We start from the raw sequence: 18,121 nt of genomic DNA on the forward strand, positions 1-18,121 counted from the left end.
TTTGACTGTCTTATGTTTGCAGTTACAGCAATCTACTCCTTTCAGTGTTTAATATGGAAGCATATAGGGGACTAAATTAAAATGATCATGCAAACTTGAAAATGTAATCCCACAATAACATTATCATTTTCCACATATGTATGTGTTATATAGATAAAAATTTAAATGAAAAGGCAATCATTTTCATTTTCACATACTTGTGTGAGCATTCTAGGATCATATTAAAATTAAAATGGAAACAGCATTTGACATTTCATTTTCAAAGACTTTTACAAGCAGCTTTCCAAGGGACACAATGAAAATGAAAATGCAATCTGTCAGTCCTCTCATCAAGGCGGGTCCTCAGTTAAGACTTCACTTCCTCTTCAGTTGGAAGGCCACTTCAGGTTCTTGTGGTTCAGTTGTGTATCTACCATTCCACAACACTAGGCTGTAACTTCACAACCAAATGAAATCTATCAATCGAACAGCTCAAGGATGGATCTATACCGACTTCAAACTTGGAACCTGTAAGTGTTGCCATTTCTATGTAGCTTTTCTGTTTTTTTGACCACCTGCCTGTTGAATTTGGCATTAGCATATTCTGCAGCTAATGTGGCTAACTGTAGCATCAAGCTGTTTCTGTTGTGTATTGTGATATTAAGTCCACACGCCGTCGCCTGTATGTGTGTCTGCTGCTGCAGTAGCCTATGTAAGTTTACCTGGTCGATGCATGGCACATGCAAAAAACGTTAACTTGCTCATACCCAAAAGCTGTAACATCAGTGTCCTGCTGGGCAGTGTCAAGCCCAGGCTAATACAAACCCATTCTCATTCAGAGATCTACTTCACATTACTGCAATACTAGTATTAGTGACAATACCGCAGCTCCGTCACAGTTAATGTTATAGGAACAGTCAGTCTGTCTGTCATATCAACTACATAGCTGTAATAGTTACAGTTATGAACAGTGCAAAACCGTTATCATAACTACACACTTGAGATGATATTGGACTAAGGTTAAACTGTAAATGTTTCCTGCAGACAGGCCAGCAGAGGTGTTTCCTGCCAGGCTGAGAGAAGACAACAGAGGACTACAGGTTTGTACTTAGCTGTTGAAGTCATGTTAATACTGCTATTAACAATGTTTGTTTCCTTGTGTATTTTTCTGTAACATAAAGTAGACGTTATTTCCCACTTTTACTACAAGAAGGAGTATACTTTTTTGCGAGTTATTTTAGGAGCAGTTGCAACACTGTAAGGTTAGTACTTTGCTGTAATGTGAGTCTGAACAGACCACGTGCTGGTAACAATCTACCGATCTGCTTGCATATGTTGCAGGTAAGCAGACATAATACATGTAAGAAATGGTGTCTGCAGTGCCTGTAACATGACTGTACATGCAGCTGTAGAAAACAGGAACTACAATACCAATCTGCGTAAATATAACAGTGTCGAAAGTAGTAAAGTAAATGTAAATGCAATGCAATAGACTGGGGGCGCTGTTTCACTAATTGCATTTGAATGAAGTCCACTATAGAGCAGAGTCAGTCTTTGAAAAAGCAATGTCAAATGCTGTTCTCATTTTCATTGTCACATAGTTAGAAAAAGGGAATTTAATTTTAATTTTGACTTAAATGGACCATGAGCACATGGACATGTAAATGCAATAGACTGGGGGCGCTGTTTCACTCATTGCATTTAAATAAAGTCCTCTATAGAGCAGAGCCAGTCTATGAAAATGCAATGTCAAATGCTGTTCTCATTTTCATTGTCACATAGTTAGATGGCTTTTTTTTTTAAATATATTTTTATTGCATTTTTTCAAAACATGAAACACAGAACTGCTCAGACACGACAAAAAGGGGTGGCCATGTGGTTACAGTAAATAGATAGGACCATAAATATGAAAATAAAAATAAATGACATTGGGGACATTTTCCATCCAACCTCCCCCTCCACAGTGTTCTGTAGCAAGGCAGAGCAGTATCCAAATGAGAATCAATACAGAGGACACAAACACAGCAAGGCTACAAGGCGCCTGTTAGATAGTGGGCACTTAAAACAAAGTCACAAAGACAGGCTAGGCTGATCTAGGAAATCCATGAAGCAAGGAGGATGACATCGTGGTCCCAATATGCTGCAAGTAAGGCTCCTAGACCTTATAGAAAGCATCTATTTTGGAGTGAAGCATGCACGTGATGTATTCACCAGTAATACAGTCCCTAACAGTGCTGTGCCATGATTTTTTTGTTGGAGCAACAGTTTTAATCCAGAAGAGTAGAATGTTCTTTCTAGCAGCAAAAGTCAGTATACTGAAAAGTCTCCTTTGTTTACTGTCGGTGACATGACTCTCTGGGAGACCAAGTATCAGGCACATAGGATCCATCTGTATTAGGACACCAAAAATAGCAGTCATTTCATTGACAATGCTAGACCAATACCTTTGTAACTTCACACATGACCAGAGGCAGTGAACATAACCAATCTCAGAGTTGCACTTCCAGCAAAGCGGGGAGATGTTAGCGTCCATTTTGTTCTTGACAGCAGGTGTTATATGAGTATGATGTACAATTCTGGGCTGTGTGGATTTGGTGCGGTTGCACACAGAAATGTTAGAGGCCTGAGACCAGACCTCCCGCCATTCCTCATTGTCTATGGCAACACCTAGATCTTTCTCCCAGGCATGCTTGGTGGTTTGTGAGGTAAGAGGAGAACTAGAGATCAGGGCTCTGTAAAAAACAGAAATGCATTTTTTGCCAATCTGTAGAGACAGGGCCTTCTCCACACATAAAATGGTGTTGTTAGTCATTAAGGTGGTGTCTTTAACGATGAAATCTCTAATTTGTAATATCTGTAGAAGTCACCTTGATTAAATAAACCAAATTGCTGACGCAACTGCTGAAAACATAGTAAAATCTGGGCTTTAAATAGAACACCGATTTTCTTCAGCCCTTGAGTGGTCCATACTTTAAAGCCCTGGTCCTTACAACCTGGCAGAAAGTCCAGGTTACTAAGAATGGGAGTGAGAGGGGATGATAACTGAGCCCAGCCTTCAATGGAGCGAATGGATCTCCAGGCTCTGATGGTACTGAGTGTAATAGGGTTAAGGCAGTGTTTTTTTTAACAGATTCAGGATATTCATAAACAGCAGACTGTACAATGGACACTTTGAGTGAGAGGATTCAATATCATGCCAAATCAAGGCCAAATTACAGTTGTGCCAGCTTGCAGTCAGCTGCAGGTGTGATGCCAGTTGGTAAAATCTAAGAAGGTACATCTAGACCTCCATCGCAACCTACCATTTGAAGTTTTGCCATCTTAAGACGGGGCTTCCTTTTGCTCCAAATGAAGGAGCTTAGTCAACCTACAAGCACCTTAATAACCTTGTTGGATAATAAGATAGGGATCATTTGCAACGGATATAGTAGTCTAGGCAGTACATTCATTTTAATAAGAGCAACACTACCTAGCCAGGAAAGAGGTAGAGGGGCCCAGCGGTCTAAGTCCGCCCTTATAGCATCAAAGATGGGGGGGAAGTTGGACTTAAAATTCTGACCAAAAGTGGGTGTTACCTGCACTCCTAAGTAAATGTAACCGGTGGGAGACCAGTGGAACAGGAAGGGCTCAACCATATCTGGAACGCATGTTAACGACCCCAGAGGCATAGCCTCAGATTTGGAAGAAGTTAATTTTTTAACCAGAAAAGACACTGAATGAGGAAACGACCTTAATCAGACAGGGGACAGAAGTTTGGGGTTGCGATAGGTGTATCAAAATGTCATCCGCGTATAAGGTAATTTTGTGCTCCCTTTCACCAACGAAGATACCAGAAATTGAAGTGTTTTGTCTTACTGCTTGGGCCAGTGGCTCAATAGCAATATCGAAGAGCAGGGGGCTGAGGGGGTCGCCCTGCCCATTCCCGTGGTGGAGGGGGAAATTGGTGGATCTGAGCCCATTAGTCAGGAGTGCTGCCGTCGGAGTATTATACAGAACCGTAATCCAGTTCAATAAGTTGTCTACTAGGCCAAATTCTTCCAAAGCGTAGAAAAAATACGACCACTCGACCCGGTCGAATGCCTTCTCGGCATCGAGAGACAGCACAATGGTAGGGTCCTTGCAGCTCTGGGTTAGTTGGATGATGTTTAGCAGCCTCCTCATATTATCACAGGAATTCCGGCCCTTGACAAAACCAGTTTGGTCCTCCTTAACAATATGAGGCAGAACCTTCTCTAGTCGTAAGGCCAAAATTTCGGAGAGCAGTTTTTGGTCAGAGTTCAGTAGGGCTATCAGCCTGTATGAGGCGCAGCTATCAGGGATTGAGGTGACAATTGAAATCTCCTCTCACAAAAGAGTCGGCTGAGGTCCATTCCATAAAAACTGCAAAAGCCTTGGAGAGAAAATCAGGGGAGTAAGCTGGGGGACAGTATATATTCATAAATGTTACTTCTTTTCCTGCAAGTATTCCTTTAACAATTACATACAGACCCTGGCTGTCTTTAACACAATCAAGAAATCTAAATGCCAGCTTTTTATTAAAATGGCTACGCCCCTACTGAAAGAAGAGTATGAGGTAGCAAAGACGTGTCCCACCCAACTCCTGTGAAATTTAGCATTATCCTTGTCCTCCAGGTGAGTCTCCTGGAGGAATGCAATAGAAACATCTTCCTTTTTCAAAAATGATAATACTGCCGTGCTCTTGGCAGGCTTTTGGAGGCCACGGATATTCCAAGAACAGATCTTAATATTATACAAATCAGACATGGCCATAAGGCACCATTAGCCATTAGGGCAGGGTAAGTAGGTAGGTAGGTACACCTACAACCACCCTGTATGTGCGTACCATGACCCACATTGTCAGATACATAGGTCAGATACATTTAGCAGGGATATAAAATGCCACACTGATATCCCACATAGATCTCGTACACATGTAACGTCCTGAGCTAAACACATGAACTACATTGATCAAGCATAACAAATATACAACAGAAAAAAACAAACTAAGGGCCTTTCCCCAAATAAACAGGGACTGTTCACCATACAAGCACCTTTTAAACTCACCAAGAGCGAACTGACGGCAATGGATGAATTGCGTGCCATGAAAACAAAAGAAGTCCTCCCTGCAGGAGTGAACAAAATAAGGTGGAAGCGTAGTAATCACGTTACGAGCAGCCTTGCCAGTCGGTCAGGAAATGTTCAATATGTTTAAAATGTTCAGAGTGTTCAACAATAGGCAACGTCTAAAAAACAGAGCATGACGTACCAGCCTGAGTGGCAAGACTACGGTCATTACAGAAGAAGCGTCGCAAGCCAGACAAACAGAGCTACGTGCCCCGTAAAGTCATCACCCAGTCAGAGTGTCAATGAAAGCACGTACCTCCTCCGGGGTGGAGAACCTGTTTTTGGAGCCTCCGTGTATCACCTGTACAGTAGCCGGCAATAGCATAGCATACGGCATCCCTCGTTCCGCTGTTTCACTGCGTCGTATGTTTTCAACTGCCAGCAGCCTGGTCCCTGCTTCATCTAGCCGCTTGCTAGCGGCCAGAAGCTCCGTAGCATGCTTGTGGATAGTCTCGGCCAAAGGGCTAAGTTTTTCATCAATAACTTTAATAATGTTGGAAGTCATTATGCTCAGAGTTTTAGCAAGGGCAGGGTCAAGCCCATCTGCAGTATCAAACTCTGTCTGGTCGCCATCTTGTGTAACGTTATCATCGCCGGGCTCGGACGGGACGTCTTTTTTGTCTTTGTTTCCTCTGGTTCTTCCCATCTCGTCGAAAGACTGTGGCCAAAAGTTTTCCAAGGACATAGCCTGTTATGTTCATAACAAAAAATGTCTTGTAGCGGCCAGTTATCAGGAGGATAATAAGAAAATTAGCACAGAGTGGCACGGAGCTCTGGCATAAATACAAGGACTAACACACAAAAAGTTAGTCTTTTTTTTTTTTTTCTTAAGCGTTAGAAAAACATGCCCAACTAATTATTGGCTAATTTGATCTTATCACAGATACATCAATGTCTCTGTTTTTAGATAAGTAAAAAGAAATCGCAGTAAAAAAATCAACAGATGTGTTTGAGGACATTTAGAAACAGTGTTCCCAATACACATTTTTCCATCACAGAGCACTGATTTACACTCACCTGCCACTTTATTAGGTACACCTGTTCAATTGCTTGTTAACACAAATAGCTAATCAGCCAATCACATAGCAGCAACTCAGTGCATTTAGGAATGTAGACATGGTCAAGACAACTTGTTGAAGTTCAAACCGAGTATCAGCATGTGGAAGAAAGGGGATTTAAGTGACTTTGAACGTGGCATGGTTGTTAGTGCCAGACAGGCTGGTCTGAGTATTTCAGAAATGGCTACTGCAATTTTCATGCACAACCATCTCTAGGGTTTACAGAGAATGGTCCGAAAAAGGGAAAATATCCAGTGAGCGGCAGTTGTGTGGACAAAAATGCCTTGCTGAAGTCAGAGGAGAGTGGGCAGAAAAAATGTATCAATGTAAAAATGTATCAGACTGGTTCGAGATGACAGAAAGGCAATAGTAACTCAAATAACCACTCCTAATACCTCACTCTAGTGGGACTTCGTCAGTTTATTTACCACATATTTTGTCCTCATTTTAATTTGTAAGTTCCCTTTTAAGTTCAGCTTTGTTTCCTCTATCACTCCTGTTTAAGCTCATTTAAGCTTGTGGTCTTCTTGAGGAGGGCCGTTGGATCTCTTGGGCACTCTTTCTTTGAAAGCGAATGAATACAAGAGAGACCCCCTCTGAGAGACCCCTCTACATCTACTCTATAAAAACATGTTCTTCACATAGCTCTCTTGTCAAAAAGGATTTAAATACTGCCTCAGGGGGGTTTGTGGTTAGGCTAAGATTTGATATGGTAAAGTGGTGTTGTTGATGCCTACTTAAAGGGGAGGGGAGGTGGGGGGAGATCTCATTCAATCATACAACATATTATAAAGCTTTTGATGATTCATAATGTTACTTCAGCAACGCACACAGATTGAAAAAGATCTTTGGAGTTGTGATTTTATTGCCCTCAAAATCATCAGTAGCTTAACTCTGCTGTGTACTGATAAATTCATGATGCTGTTTATGTTACTGAAGTAGCAGACAGATTTGTAATTGGGCCTTTTTCTCTCAGTCCTGCCTTTCTGTCAGTTAGTTTCTTTAACAAAAAACAACAAATTACTAACTGATTATTTTATGATTATGAATGTTTGCATAATAACAGTATATTTGTGTCTTTAGCTGAAAGTACATTTTTATAACTTCTACAGTTTTCTTCTCGTATGCAGAGAGAACCCCTCTATATACTGTATATTTGACTGTAGCTGGGAACATCCTTGTCCTTGTTGGTCCTTCAAAAGTCTCCTTTCCTGACAAATTTGTGAATTTAAATGTCCATGCTGTCCGTGTGCTGTTTGACTGTTAGTTAAATCTAAGCGACAGTTAAAAATCTGTCTTTGGGCTCTGTGCAGTCAAGTTCTTTCAAACATTAATCTGAAAACTCTTTCTTTATGGACTCTTCCTGCACAAGGTCATGTTGAAACAGGAAAGAGCCTCCCTCAAGCCTTTGCCACAGTGTTTAAAAGCTGTTTTCTGTTATGTGCTGTAACATTAAGATTTCTCATAAGTACAACTAAGCAGCAGAATCTTTAGAAATCTACCAAAAGACCATAAGTATACAGACACAGGTGCCAAAATAGTTTTGGCTAGTGTATGTGAGTTATGTTTACAGAGAACACTTCCATGTTTATATTAATATGAAAGCTTTTTATATGTAAAACTATTATTTAAGCCTTACTCTCATAGGAGTTTGCTCATTTAATTAAACTCAACCTTTTTGCTAGGTTGGAGGCTGGACTGAGTCAAGGAGCAATTTTCAATGGGTCATATCTGTTTGATTTTGTTCTTACTTCCATTGTCACAATTCCTGGATGATGGGGGAAAAGAAATAAACACAGAGCTGGCACAGAGACAGTTTATTCAACAAAGCAATTGGGCTGGGGAGTTGGGCTTGAGTGGGGGGGTTCCTCCATCCTGGGCTGGGGAAAACAGAGAGGTTGCTGGCAGGCTTACTGGCTGAGCAGAATGGGAAGAGGTCCAGGCCGCTGGCGGACTTAGGGGTATCTGGTAGAGAGGCCAGGCTGCAGCTCGGCCGAGGTAACATGGAGCAGAAGAGAAAACAGGTAGTCTTCTGAGCAAACAGAGAACAGTAAGCAAACGCACAGGCTTGTGTGGGCTCACACATACATTACTTCACACGATCAGGCAGGGACTGGATGTCTGAGCCTATCCTAAAAAGCTGTGGCAGATTGCAGATACCGGTCAGGTGTGCTGATGAGGATATTGTTCAGGTGTTCAAGATAAAAGTTTGGTTGCTCAAGTACAAAATATTCTGTCCAGCAAGAAGAGCTAGTTAAATACTGCACCAAGTACTGCTGTACAACAAGAATCAGAGTCCAATAACATGCTACTAAGTTTTAGAAGCTTTCAAAGGAAGAGCAATATATCAATGAGGCCCTCTTGTCAGTCAAGGAGATGCAGCTGCAAGCCGCCCTGCTCGACAAAAACACTCAACTTGACACTAATGAAGCCTAAAAATGTGAGAAATCAGAGGTGGGAGTTTATACTTTGTGCCTGTATCTTCCTGAGTTCTACATACAGGCTCATATTTTCCCCAAAATTTTATTTACAGTTAAATCTTTTAAGTCATGTTTTGGACCAAAGGCATGGCACTATGGATGCCAATAACACTGACAACTGGGGCTGTCATTATATTTCATTATGGAATAAACTGCAAGTAAAAAAAATACCCACCACTGTTAACAAGTATTTGGGTTGATTGTTTTGTCATTACAATCCAAAGATATTCAGTTTACTCTCATATGACAAAAAAGAAATTGCAATAGTTGCAGATTTTTTTAGCTGTTGGACTAATTAACCAATCATTTTAACTCTACACTTTCAGACAGCACAGTAACATATATGATATATATATATATATATCATTGTGACCACTGTATTGGCACAGCGGGGGGTACAGGTGCATAGGTGCCCCCAAAAGTTGAACCTTGCTCAACTTTTGGCAAAAAGTCAATGCAACATCATCCAGCAAAACGCTGCGTTGGCCAATCAAACACAAGCAAGTGCAAATTCCTGGAAGATTACTGTGAACCTCAATATGCCGAAGGGGTCCAAACAGGCCAGCCAATAACTTACTATTAGATTTGACTGGTTGCATCTTTCTATAATCATGCAATAATAATGAAAAGTCAGAGGATCAACAACATTATTACAATTCATGCTGAGGGGGTATGAAGTTATGTACCAAGGTTTCATAACAATCCATCCAATAGTTGTCGAAATATTTCACTAAAAACCACAAATGTGAAATTTACGCCGCGGCTAGAGGAAAAGTCAGGAGATCAAGTACAAGATTACTAAATTCCTCCTTCAGAGCTCCTCTCTGTGTTTTAAATACTACTACATGAATTTATAGCATTTGTAGCATGTGTTACAAATGAATGTAACAGTACTTTAACATAAAGGAAGGAACACTGCTACTATTTATACTGTTTATGATGTTTATTCTCTCCTTTTCTGTATGTGTACCTACTGACCAGTTTGGGAAACCTACAGCACCGCACTTCAATATTCTGTCTATGTGAACTGACTGGTTGTTGTATCACCATCCTCTTTCTACAGAACCTCCGGCAGCTTTGCTGCCCTGAAAACAAGACACACAGCACAACAAAGCAGCTTGAGCAGTGCCCTGTAAACCTAAACATCACTTACAACTGCTGCAAATGAAAACAAGAGAAGCGGTGGAGCTGAATTGGAGATGCAAATATCAAAAGCCAAACATTTTTGATGATGTTTAAAATGCGATATTTTTATTTTGAAACTCCAGGTTTTAAGCATTTTAAAGAAGGTCTGCACAATAAGCAGTGAGCCTTGTGTCACTGTAAATTGTCTCTGCTGCAGACCTACATGATAAATGAGCACTACTAAGAAGACAAAGTTAAAGCAAAAATTTGATGTATGTGATTAAGTAAAATAAACATTTCCACATGTTTATTTCCACAACGTTTCCATATGCCACCTCAACAGAGGATCAGGAGATGCCAATCTTGGTCATCACTGCCTACTAAGATGCACTGTTGCCACAGATTTCTAAAAACCTTCAGTAAGTAAGTAAGTAAGTAAAGTTTATTTGTATAGCACCTTTCACAGATAAAAATATGTGATTCACGACAAAATGTGCTTTAATTTAAATACAAATGGCAAACATAGAACAAACAACTATAAAAAACCCCTGTCTAACTAAAAGCCTACTTGAATAGCAGAGTCTTCAGTTGTTTTTCAAAAGAATCGAGAGTAGAAAGGGAGGCAATGCATTCCACAGCCTAGGAGCCATTGCTTGGAAGGTTCATTCCCCACTGGTTTTAAAAAACAACCTCTGACTTTTTGACTTCCTCAGACTACGGGTGGGAGTATGAAGCTGTATCAACTCAGAGATGTAGGGAGGAACTTGGCCGTGCAGGGCTCTAAAAGTAAGGACCAGGATTTTAAGTTGAATTCTATACTGGACTGGTAACCAGTGAAGTGATGCTAAAACAGGTGTGATGTGTGCTCTTTTGTTAATGTGAGTTAAAAAGCCTTGCAGCAGAGTTCTGAACAGCCTGGAGACGGTAAAGCTCCTTCTTGCTCAAACAAGTAAAAAGGCTGTTACAGTAATCTAAATGAGAGGAAGTGAAAGCATGAATGATCATCTCCAACTCAGCCTAGTGTTCTTAATTTGGAAATATTTCTAAGTTGGAAGAAACAGTTTCTGGCTAGTTATTTAGAGTGGTACTCCAAGGACATCGCTGAATAAAAAATAAAATGAACGGTACAGAATATCATCTGCATACAGATGGTAAGATATGTCACTGAATCGGCTAATTATCTGTCCTAGAGGATATATATATATAAAAGCTCCAAAGGGAGTGGCAGCTGATGTTTTTATTAATGCAGAATGCATTTATAAGAAATTTATGTAAATGATATGTGTTCCCTTTTTTATTCTATGATATATTAAGCTTACCAGTGTATATATTTAAAATGGTTTGCATTATAAATGTCCAGATGTATGACAAATTTAAATTTAAGTATAAATATTATTTGCATCATCTGGTTGTATTAGCTATCTATTATAGATATTTGTATGCTGTTGCAATTATTTACATACATATCTGTATCTCTATTAAACTCACCTACCATTTGTTATAATATAGTGGACCATAAGCCTGAGTCAGACTTTTGCTGAATTCCTACAGGCTGCATTTTTCTTTGCTTCTTAAGCTCCCCACATCTCACTGAATGATGTGGTATATTTACAGGTCCTCACACTCCCAGTTAACATATGGAGAAATGTTTGAGTAGTTTAATTACGCAGATTGTACAGATTTTCAGTTTAAAATAAGACAACAGACTTTTTTTTCTGAGGCACTGAGGTTGTTACCCTTTTGATAAATGCTTGCTCTGCTTAGTGGGTGGTAACTGACATACTGAAATGTATCGAAGTAAGGCTAATTTCAAGCGTAGAAGTAGAAGTCCTATTTATTTTCCGCATCAAAATGTGAGGTACAGGGCTCGGGACGAGCATTCAGTTCTCCCAATTCACTACACTAAAAAAATCCTGTTAAAAAGTAAGATGTAAAAAGTCAAAGTTAAGAGGGAGTTCATGAAAACTTCTGGAAGGAAGTCTACTACAACTAAGAGGGAACACTTTTGGAAGAAACCTGCAGTACAACAACTCACCATAGAATTATGTTGTCAGCAATGCAAATGTCAGAAAAAACAATAATTATCAGAAATTAAACTAATTATAGTCAATACCCGTAACCCTTTAAAACCTTTAGTGCCATTAAGTCCCAGTCCTCAGTGCTTCTTTGTTGAGAAAGCCCTTCAGATGTGAATTTAAAATAGGGAAATCTTTCTGCAAACTGCAGCTCTGCCCACAGGAAATATATTATTTACAAATGTTTGAAAAGTCTGCAGTTAATGTTGTGCAAACAAGATATTCAGGTATATTTAAATGTCATTCATGCAACAGTTTTTGTTGGCGATTCCTACTTTTGACCTCATAGTTGTTTTATCAGTGGTGGGTGGTTCGTTTCCTGGCTCTTCCAGTCTGTATGTCAAAATGTCCTTGGGCAAGATGTTAACCCCAAATTTCTCCGATGGTAGTGCAGTTGGTGTTTGAATTTTTGTGAATGTTAATTTCTGTTTCTGATGAGCAGTTAGCACTTAACATAGCAGCCTCTGACATCAGTGTATGATTGTGTGAATGTGACATGTACTGTGAAGCGCTTTGAGTGGTGGGAAGACAAGAAAGGCGCTGTGTAAGTGCAGTCCATTTACCATATTTTGAAGTACATATAGAGTATTTCCATGTTAGCCTACTTTATTACTTTGTTATAATACTTCCTTCACCACTGGTGATTGGGAGTATGTAATAGATTTGGCTGGCAAGAGCAAATGCTCTTGAGTGAAGGCTGAAAACCTCATAATTTAAGTAATTGAAGTTTTGAGCAGCATACCACAAAGCTTGTGCAATCATGTTTTTATCAGCTTAGAAATAAATCAAAAATTCAATCTATGTTAAATTTTAAGGACTCTGAGACCATATTACACGCCTTTATTTCATCACACCTGGAGTACTGAAATAGCCCTTTTTACTGGCTTAACCCAAAAATCTATTGATCGACTCCAGACTGTCCAGAACTCAGCTCAGCCCAGGCTTTCAACCATAACAAATATATCAACTCTCAACAGATGGCTAAAGAGACCCCAAAGGAAGAGGTAAAAGGTTTGCTTTCCCTAAGTGCTAAGTGTTTCTGGGCAGTTCGATCATAAAACTTGCCACCTCTGGTGCAGCAGCCAGATAAGGCTTGGTGCCTGACTGTTAAAATGACAAATAAACACTAACCAGAGATTACAAACAGCCTATCAGAACCCCCCCCCCCCCCCCCCCCCCCCCCCCCCCCCCCCCCACCCCACACACACACACACGTAACCATATCAACTGACCTCCCTCTTTGTTAATTACCTCACATCAAAGGGTATTCTCCTCTTCACGCCCAGATGTGAGAAACTCCAGGACACCAGAGGACAGCCCTGAACTCTTTGTGTAAACAAAGAGTACTGTCTCCTCAAAACTAAAAGCATTTCCTTATTTAATTAAATAATCTTTAAGTTACTTAACTAGGTCTCTCCACTCCATTTGAGTAGTTATGTTACCATGTTGTTGTTAATATTGTCGTTGAAAAGAATCTAAATAAGTTAATTTTGCAGTGTTTTAATTTTCAGCAAGGTTACCCACCTCATTTTATGTTGTAACCAATGCTTTGTTCCCAACACTTTATGACACTTCCTTTAGAAAGGATATGATAAAGAAATGTCATCCTATACTCGATTAATTTTCCAGCTCGAATTTAATGTTAAATAACTAAATTCCCCAGCTCCTGAGCAAAAGGTTGTTTTAGGATTAATCAAAGCTAGCCTCATGTAACCTGAGTTCCCCCAAGTGGACAAAATAAGTATTGCATGCCATCGTTCTGAAATGCCCTTTAATGTATAAATTTCACTCTGTATTTACCTGGTCATAATCTGATGCTATTTGTGTATCTTGCTTATATTCCCTAAGTAAGAACGTGTAACAGCCAACATTATCCAGAAAGCTAGTTAAGTTCCTCTCATCTGATGTGATTCCTAGGAAATGCTAACCTTAAGGTTGAACTATTGTTTTCCTTTTATCAAATGCTTGAAACTAAGAACGGTATACCCATTTGACAATTAAGGTTTGATTGTGGGAAGATATTTGATTACAATACGCGCAAATAGATTTTTGAATAGACATATTAAAAGTTTAAAGAAAAGACTTGAGCTCCTGAGGGCTTGTTTCCGGTTTCTCAGGAAACCGGAAACAAGCCCTCAGGGGGAAAAAAAACTGCCCTCTGGGAACTACGCCACAACAAACAAAAACAGCGACACACGCTCTTGTTCGCTCTCTTCAACTGCACTTCGGCACGCGCCCAGTGTGCTCCCTCTCCGGGCAACACCCTAAGAAGTTCGACCCGGCGCAGCAAAGGCTCTTTGTTCGTTTCAAGCCACACACACAAAGCGCCGCGACCTCGACTTTTCCCTCGTTCCCAGCAACTTACTTGCTTTTTATTTTATTTTATTTTGTTTGTTAAAAGTTATCAGACCGTTAAGTTACACAATTTGAATTCAAGAACAACCAAGTTCTTTTTAAGCTTTATTTGTCGAGCTAACTTACACTGATCTCCGACGCCCGGGGCAACCACGTGGGCCCACCAGCAATAACAAAGGACGACCACACCTATAACCCGAGCCAGGGTTGTAAAGGCCCCCACTGCCAGTTTCTTCAATAAGCTGACAAAAGACGGACCTCCGGAGCAATTCCCTGGCAGAGAAAGTGACGGCTTTAAGCTGTCCTAACCGAGAACGTGCGGAACTCCGCCAGCGTGAAGCCGCCGACCAGCAAGTTTGTTAATAGATTATCTTTAACTCTTAAAACTCATAGCTTGCGTTCATTAGCTGCCCGTATGAGTCAAATTCTCCCCACAATAGAACTCCACATTCTCATTGTTTAGCCATTGTTTATTTCTTTGATGTATATTTAACCGCATTTATGTCACCTTAGTTAGTTAATAAATTTCACTGTAATCAAAGGAATTGTGTGTGTGTTGCCTAACTCCAAGTCCCTGTCATGAGAATTTACCCCTTCGATATGAGACTGACTGATTGATTTAAGATAATTGAGCAATTGTTAACTAACGGATCACTAGTGAATAATTGTATATGTATTTTTAACCATTAACCATACCCAGGGAATCCCGAGACTCTGGGCCAATGGAATCTCGGGTGGTGCCCCGCGAGAGATTTATGAATTAATATTCTCAGAATATTAAAATTCATATTTTTGTATTAATTCTCATAAGTTTATTAAAACATAAGTAGACACCTGCTTCCAGGTATTTTTTTTCATATCACCTCACCTCCATCGAGGTTCCAAGCGAGCTGAGGGATACAAAAATGTAACGTGAAAACAGGACAGACTGCTGATTGGTTAGAGAGAATCGTCACTATTCACTGCATCATCATTGCGTGCGCCAAACAGAGGCCAGCAACAGAAAGTTTTATATTTTACAGTTTTCGTATGTTAATTCATCACTAAATCCATTTCTGAAAAGTTTTGAGGTGAGAAATCTGCTGTGTAGATTTCGAATACTGACAGTTTTAGGAGAAGTGATGGCGGAGCAAAAATATGCTTGAATATTTTCGGAGTTAAGGAGCTCCGCCAGTGGCTGCGGGGGATGCCTGTGCTGTGTGGATCGCTGGTGTGTGTGTCGCATTGAACATTACGTCGCGGCAGTTGTGTGTAGCGTCGCTATGACGACAAGCTACGTACTATCTCTGGTACTATCTGCAATGGAAAACGGAGCAGGGCCGAGTAGAGTCGAGTCTATCGATTTGCGCAATGGAAGCATTCTTCGGCAAGGCAGCATAGATCGTCAGAACACCGGCAACAGGTCAACGTTTAGTCCTAAAAGAGAAGCAACTCCGACTCTGTTTGGGCCTGGAAATTTACAATCACACCCTGTATGTATTCTTTATTGGTTCTGAATTATATTTAAAATAAACACGGCAATGTAACTTCACAGACTGTTCAAGTGCGGAGTTGTTGTAAACGTTGGCTGACACAGCTAAAGTTATAACTATAATGCTAACGTTACACCCGATGTGAAAGCTACTGAGCAAACGTTCAAATTGTTTGGCCAATTTTTATGTAAAATTGAGTTTAAATATGGTGATTTATGTAGTGGTTTATGGTAAGATGTGGAACAATGATGTTGTGTGGTTGTAGACTTCAGTAACTTATACCATCTGCTAGGTTACGGTCGCAGTCTGAAGCGGCTTTGATTTGGATCACACTACTTTCTCTGCTTCTGATTGGCTAGTAGTCCTTACCAGGGAACTGCGCATGTGCAACTCCTAACAAAGATTTTGTACAAGTAAGATGCATCACTCTGTAGCTCAAGAGCGGAGCGTACAACATTTTGGCTTAATGGACTTTGCCATTGTTCACGTGGTTTAAAAACACAAACACCGGAACAGCTTGTTCTGATTATTTCTGGCATCTTCTATTGCCACTTTGTGTTAACTTGCTTATTTTGTTAAGATCTGCTGTTGGAGTATTATAGATATTGAACCGCTCTTGGACCCTGCCTTTTTTGCACTGATATTGAATACTGTTATACTAGATAGAAAATCCCTTTTTCATGCAGTTATTAAGGCCTTTTGCCATTTTCATGTTTCTCATATCTGACTTGTTACTTTTCTGCAAAAAATATCCCTAGGACTGAGCACTATTAAATGTTTTACATTTTGCTGCATTCCTGTTTTAAATGGTGATGTAATCCAGGTACATGTTCTTGGAGGGGATGTATATGTGTGTATATTGAGATTGTAAATGGAATCGTTCTCATTTTTTTCCTCTGTACTTGGAAGATGGAGGCATCTGCATCACAGCGTCTATTATTATTACTATTATTGTTATGGCTTATAGATATATAAGTATAATATGTATTGCTTTTTTATCCTTAATCTTTCCTTCTATACTCCTTATATTAGTCTGTCCACATTTACTAGGATTTAGGTCAGAGCTGTGAGATTGTTTTGGTGTTTTCCTTTCTTGCTGTTCCTCTCCTGTCCTTGAATGTGCATTCAAGGATGGGAGAGTATCTGTTCCCCAAAACATAGACTGTAAATGATTATGCATCCCTTTGTTCGGGGTCAGACTTTAGTAACTGTCCTAGGAGACAGAACCTCTGACCAAGCTGATTAACGTTGTAGCAGCCTACTTCTCTGTCATTCTCTTTTTATTAATAATTTCTTCAAAGTCAACGGTTGGTTTTTACTCAATTATTTACTTAATCCCTGACCAGCCACATACAATTTCCACGACAATTTGGCACCGCAGATGGGACGGCCGAGGGATTCTGACTCTGTTGAAGGACAGAAGCCGACTTATATATGGTAAAATCCTCCGTACAGGGAGAAGCTGTGTTAAGCAGAACCCTGATCTTCACTCCGTTCCACAGAGAAAGGGAAAAGAACTTACACGTGTCGTTGCCATCGTGTCCTTAGCAAGTCCATAGTTTCCTCAGCCTCAGCTTCTTGATTTAGGATGTAACCTGAAGGCCCCGAATCATTGTAGGGCCTTTCCTGTGACCTGTACTGCTGTTCCAGTAATCCATAGCCCTTGGAAAAGGCCCCGACAACACCAGTTAAAGGAAAAGCCCGTGGTTACCCGTAGGGTAATATGGAGTAAGAGGCCCCCCCAACGGTAATTCACTTTTTTTCTCAACATTTCTTTCTGCTGCCCCTAGTCTCACTGAACTAAAAATGTTCTGTTTCATCACAATTTTTGTGTTATTAATAATAACTGTGTTAAAATTTATAATTGTGTTAAAGTTATTTGATAAAAGCCATTCTGACCTAAGTTGATCTAATTTTTATGTGTTAAAAAAAGTAATTTCTTTTTATTGTGTTCAATTTATATATGTATATTTACATTAAGGGGAGCCTTAAGATAAGTTATGCAATTGTTTACAGTGAAAGAGTTTTATAGTTTTTGGTTAAAGTTGTAAAATGCTAGATTTGTATGTTTGGGGTAAGACGCCCCCCACCCTGGTCGCCGTCCCCCTTTATGGTTGATTGTCTGTAAGTTAGATGTTATTTAGACACTGGATAGACCCTTTAGCCTAGCAACTTCACTATCAGAAAGTCTGTGGTAAAATTCTGAAGTTAGAAGCTCACATATGCTCACATTTCTAGCTAGCTGACAAGCGCGTATTTTACCTCAGACTTGCTGTTAATGAAGTTCCAGCAACCTCACTATTTAAAACTCTGAGAAATAAATTATAGGAAAGCTAATAACATAAGGCAAGGAAGGTTTATTTCTACGACATAGGTCTATAATCCCCTTGTTTTTAACCACCTACTTGTTTATTTTATCTGTAATTTGCACCTATAGTAATTTCACACCATAG

The 18,121-nt window shown here is 39.9% G+C and overlaps 1 protein-coding gene across 4 annotated transcripts; it reads right to left on the reverse strand.

Moving 5' to 3' along the window:
- Window positions 1-1,792: 1,792 nt before the first annotated feature.
- Window positions 1,793-6,062, reverse strand: LOC123986873. Of its 4 annotated transcripts, none has more exons than XM_046075290.1 (3): window positions 5,360-6,062; window positions 5,044-5,102; window positions 1,793-2,368 (listed from the first exon to the last, which is right to left on the reverse strand). In XM_046075290.1, coding segments are annotated over exons 1-3 (489 nt in total). In that variant the 5' UTR covers window positions 5,789-6,062; the 3' UTR covers window positions 1,793-2,367. The 4 variants fall into 4 exon arrangements, with proteins under 4 accessions (XP_045931246.1, XP_045931243.1, XP_045931247.1 ...); XM_046075289.1 differs by lacking the exon at window positions 1,793-2,368 and adding an exon at window positions 2,730-4,369; XM_046075287.1 differs by lacking the exon at window positions 5,044-5,102.
- Between the last annotated feature and the right edge of the window lie 12,059 nt (window positions 6,063-18,121).

This window comes from Micropterus dolomieu, linkage group LG18 (genome assembly GCF_021292245.1).
Source record: "Micropterus dolomieu isolate WLL.071019.BEF.003 ecotype Adirondacks linkage group LG18, ASM2129224v1, whole genome shotgun sequence".
Lineage (NCBI taxonomy): Eukaryota > Metazoa > Chordata > Actinopteri > Centrarchiformes > Centrarchidae > Micropterus > Micropterus dolomieu.

Bases quoted from the DNA above. Each gene is read 5' to 3' on its own strand.
- LOC123986873 (XM_046075287.1), bottom strand. From the start codon at position 5,788: ATGTCCTTGGAAAACTTTTGGCCACAGTCTTTCGACGAGATGGGAAGA. The intron at 2,369-5,359 runs GTACGTGCTTTC...GTCCTAATACAG, and splicing joins GGTTCTCCACCCCGGAGGAG to ATGGATCCTATGTGCCTGAT.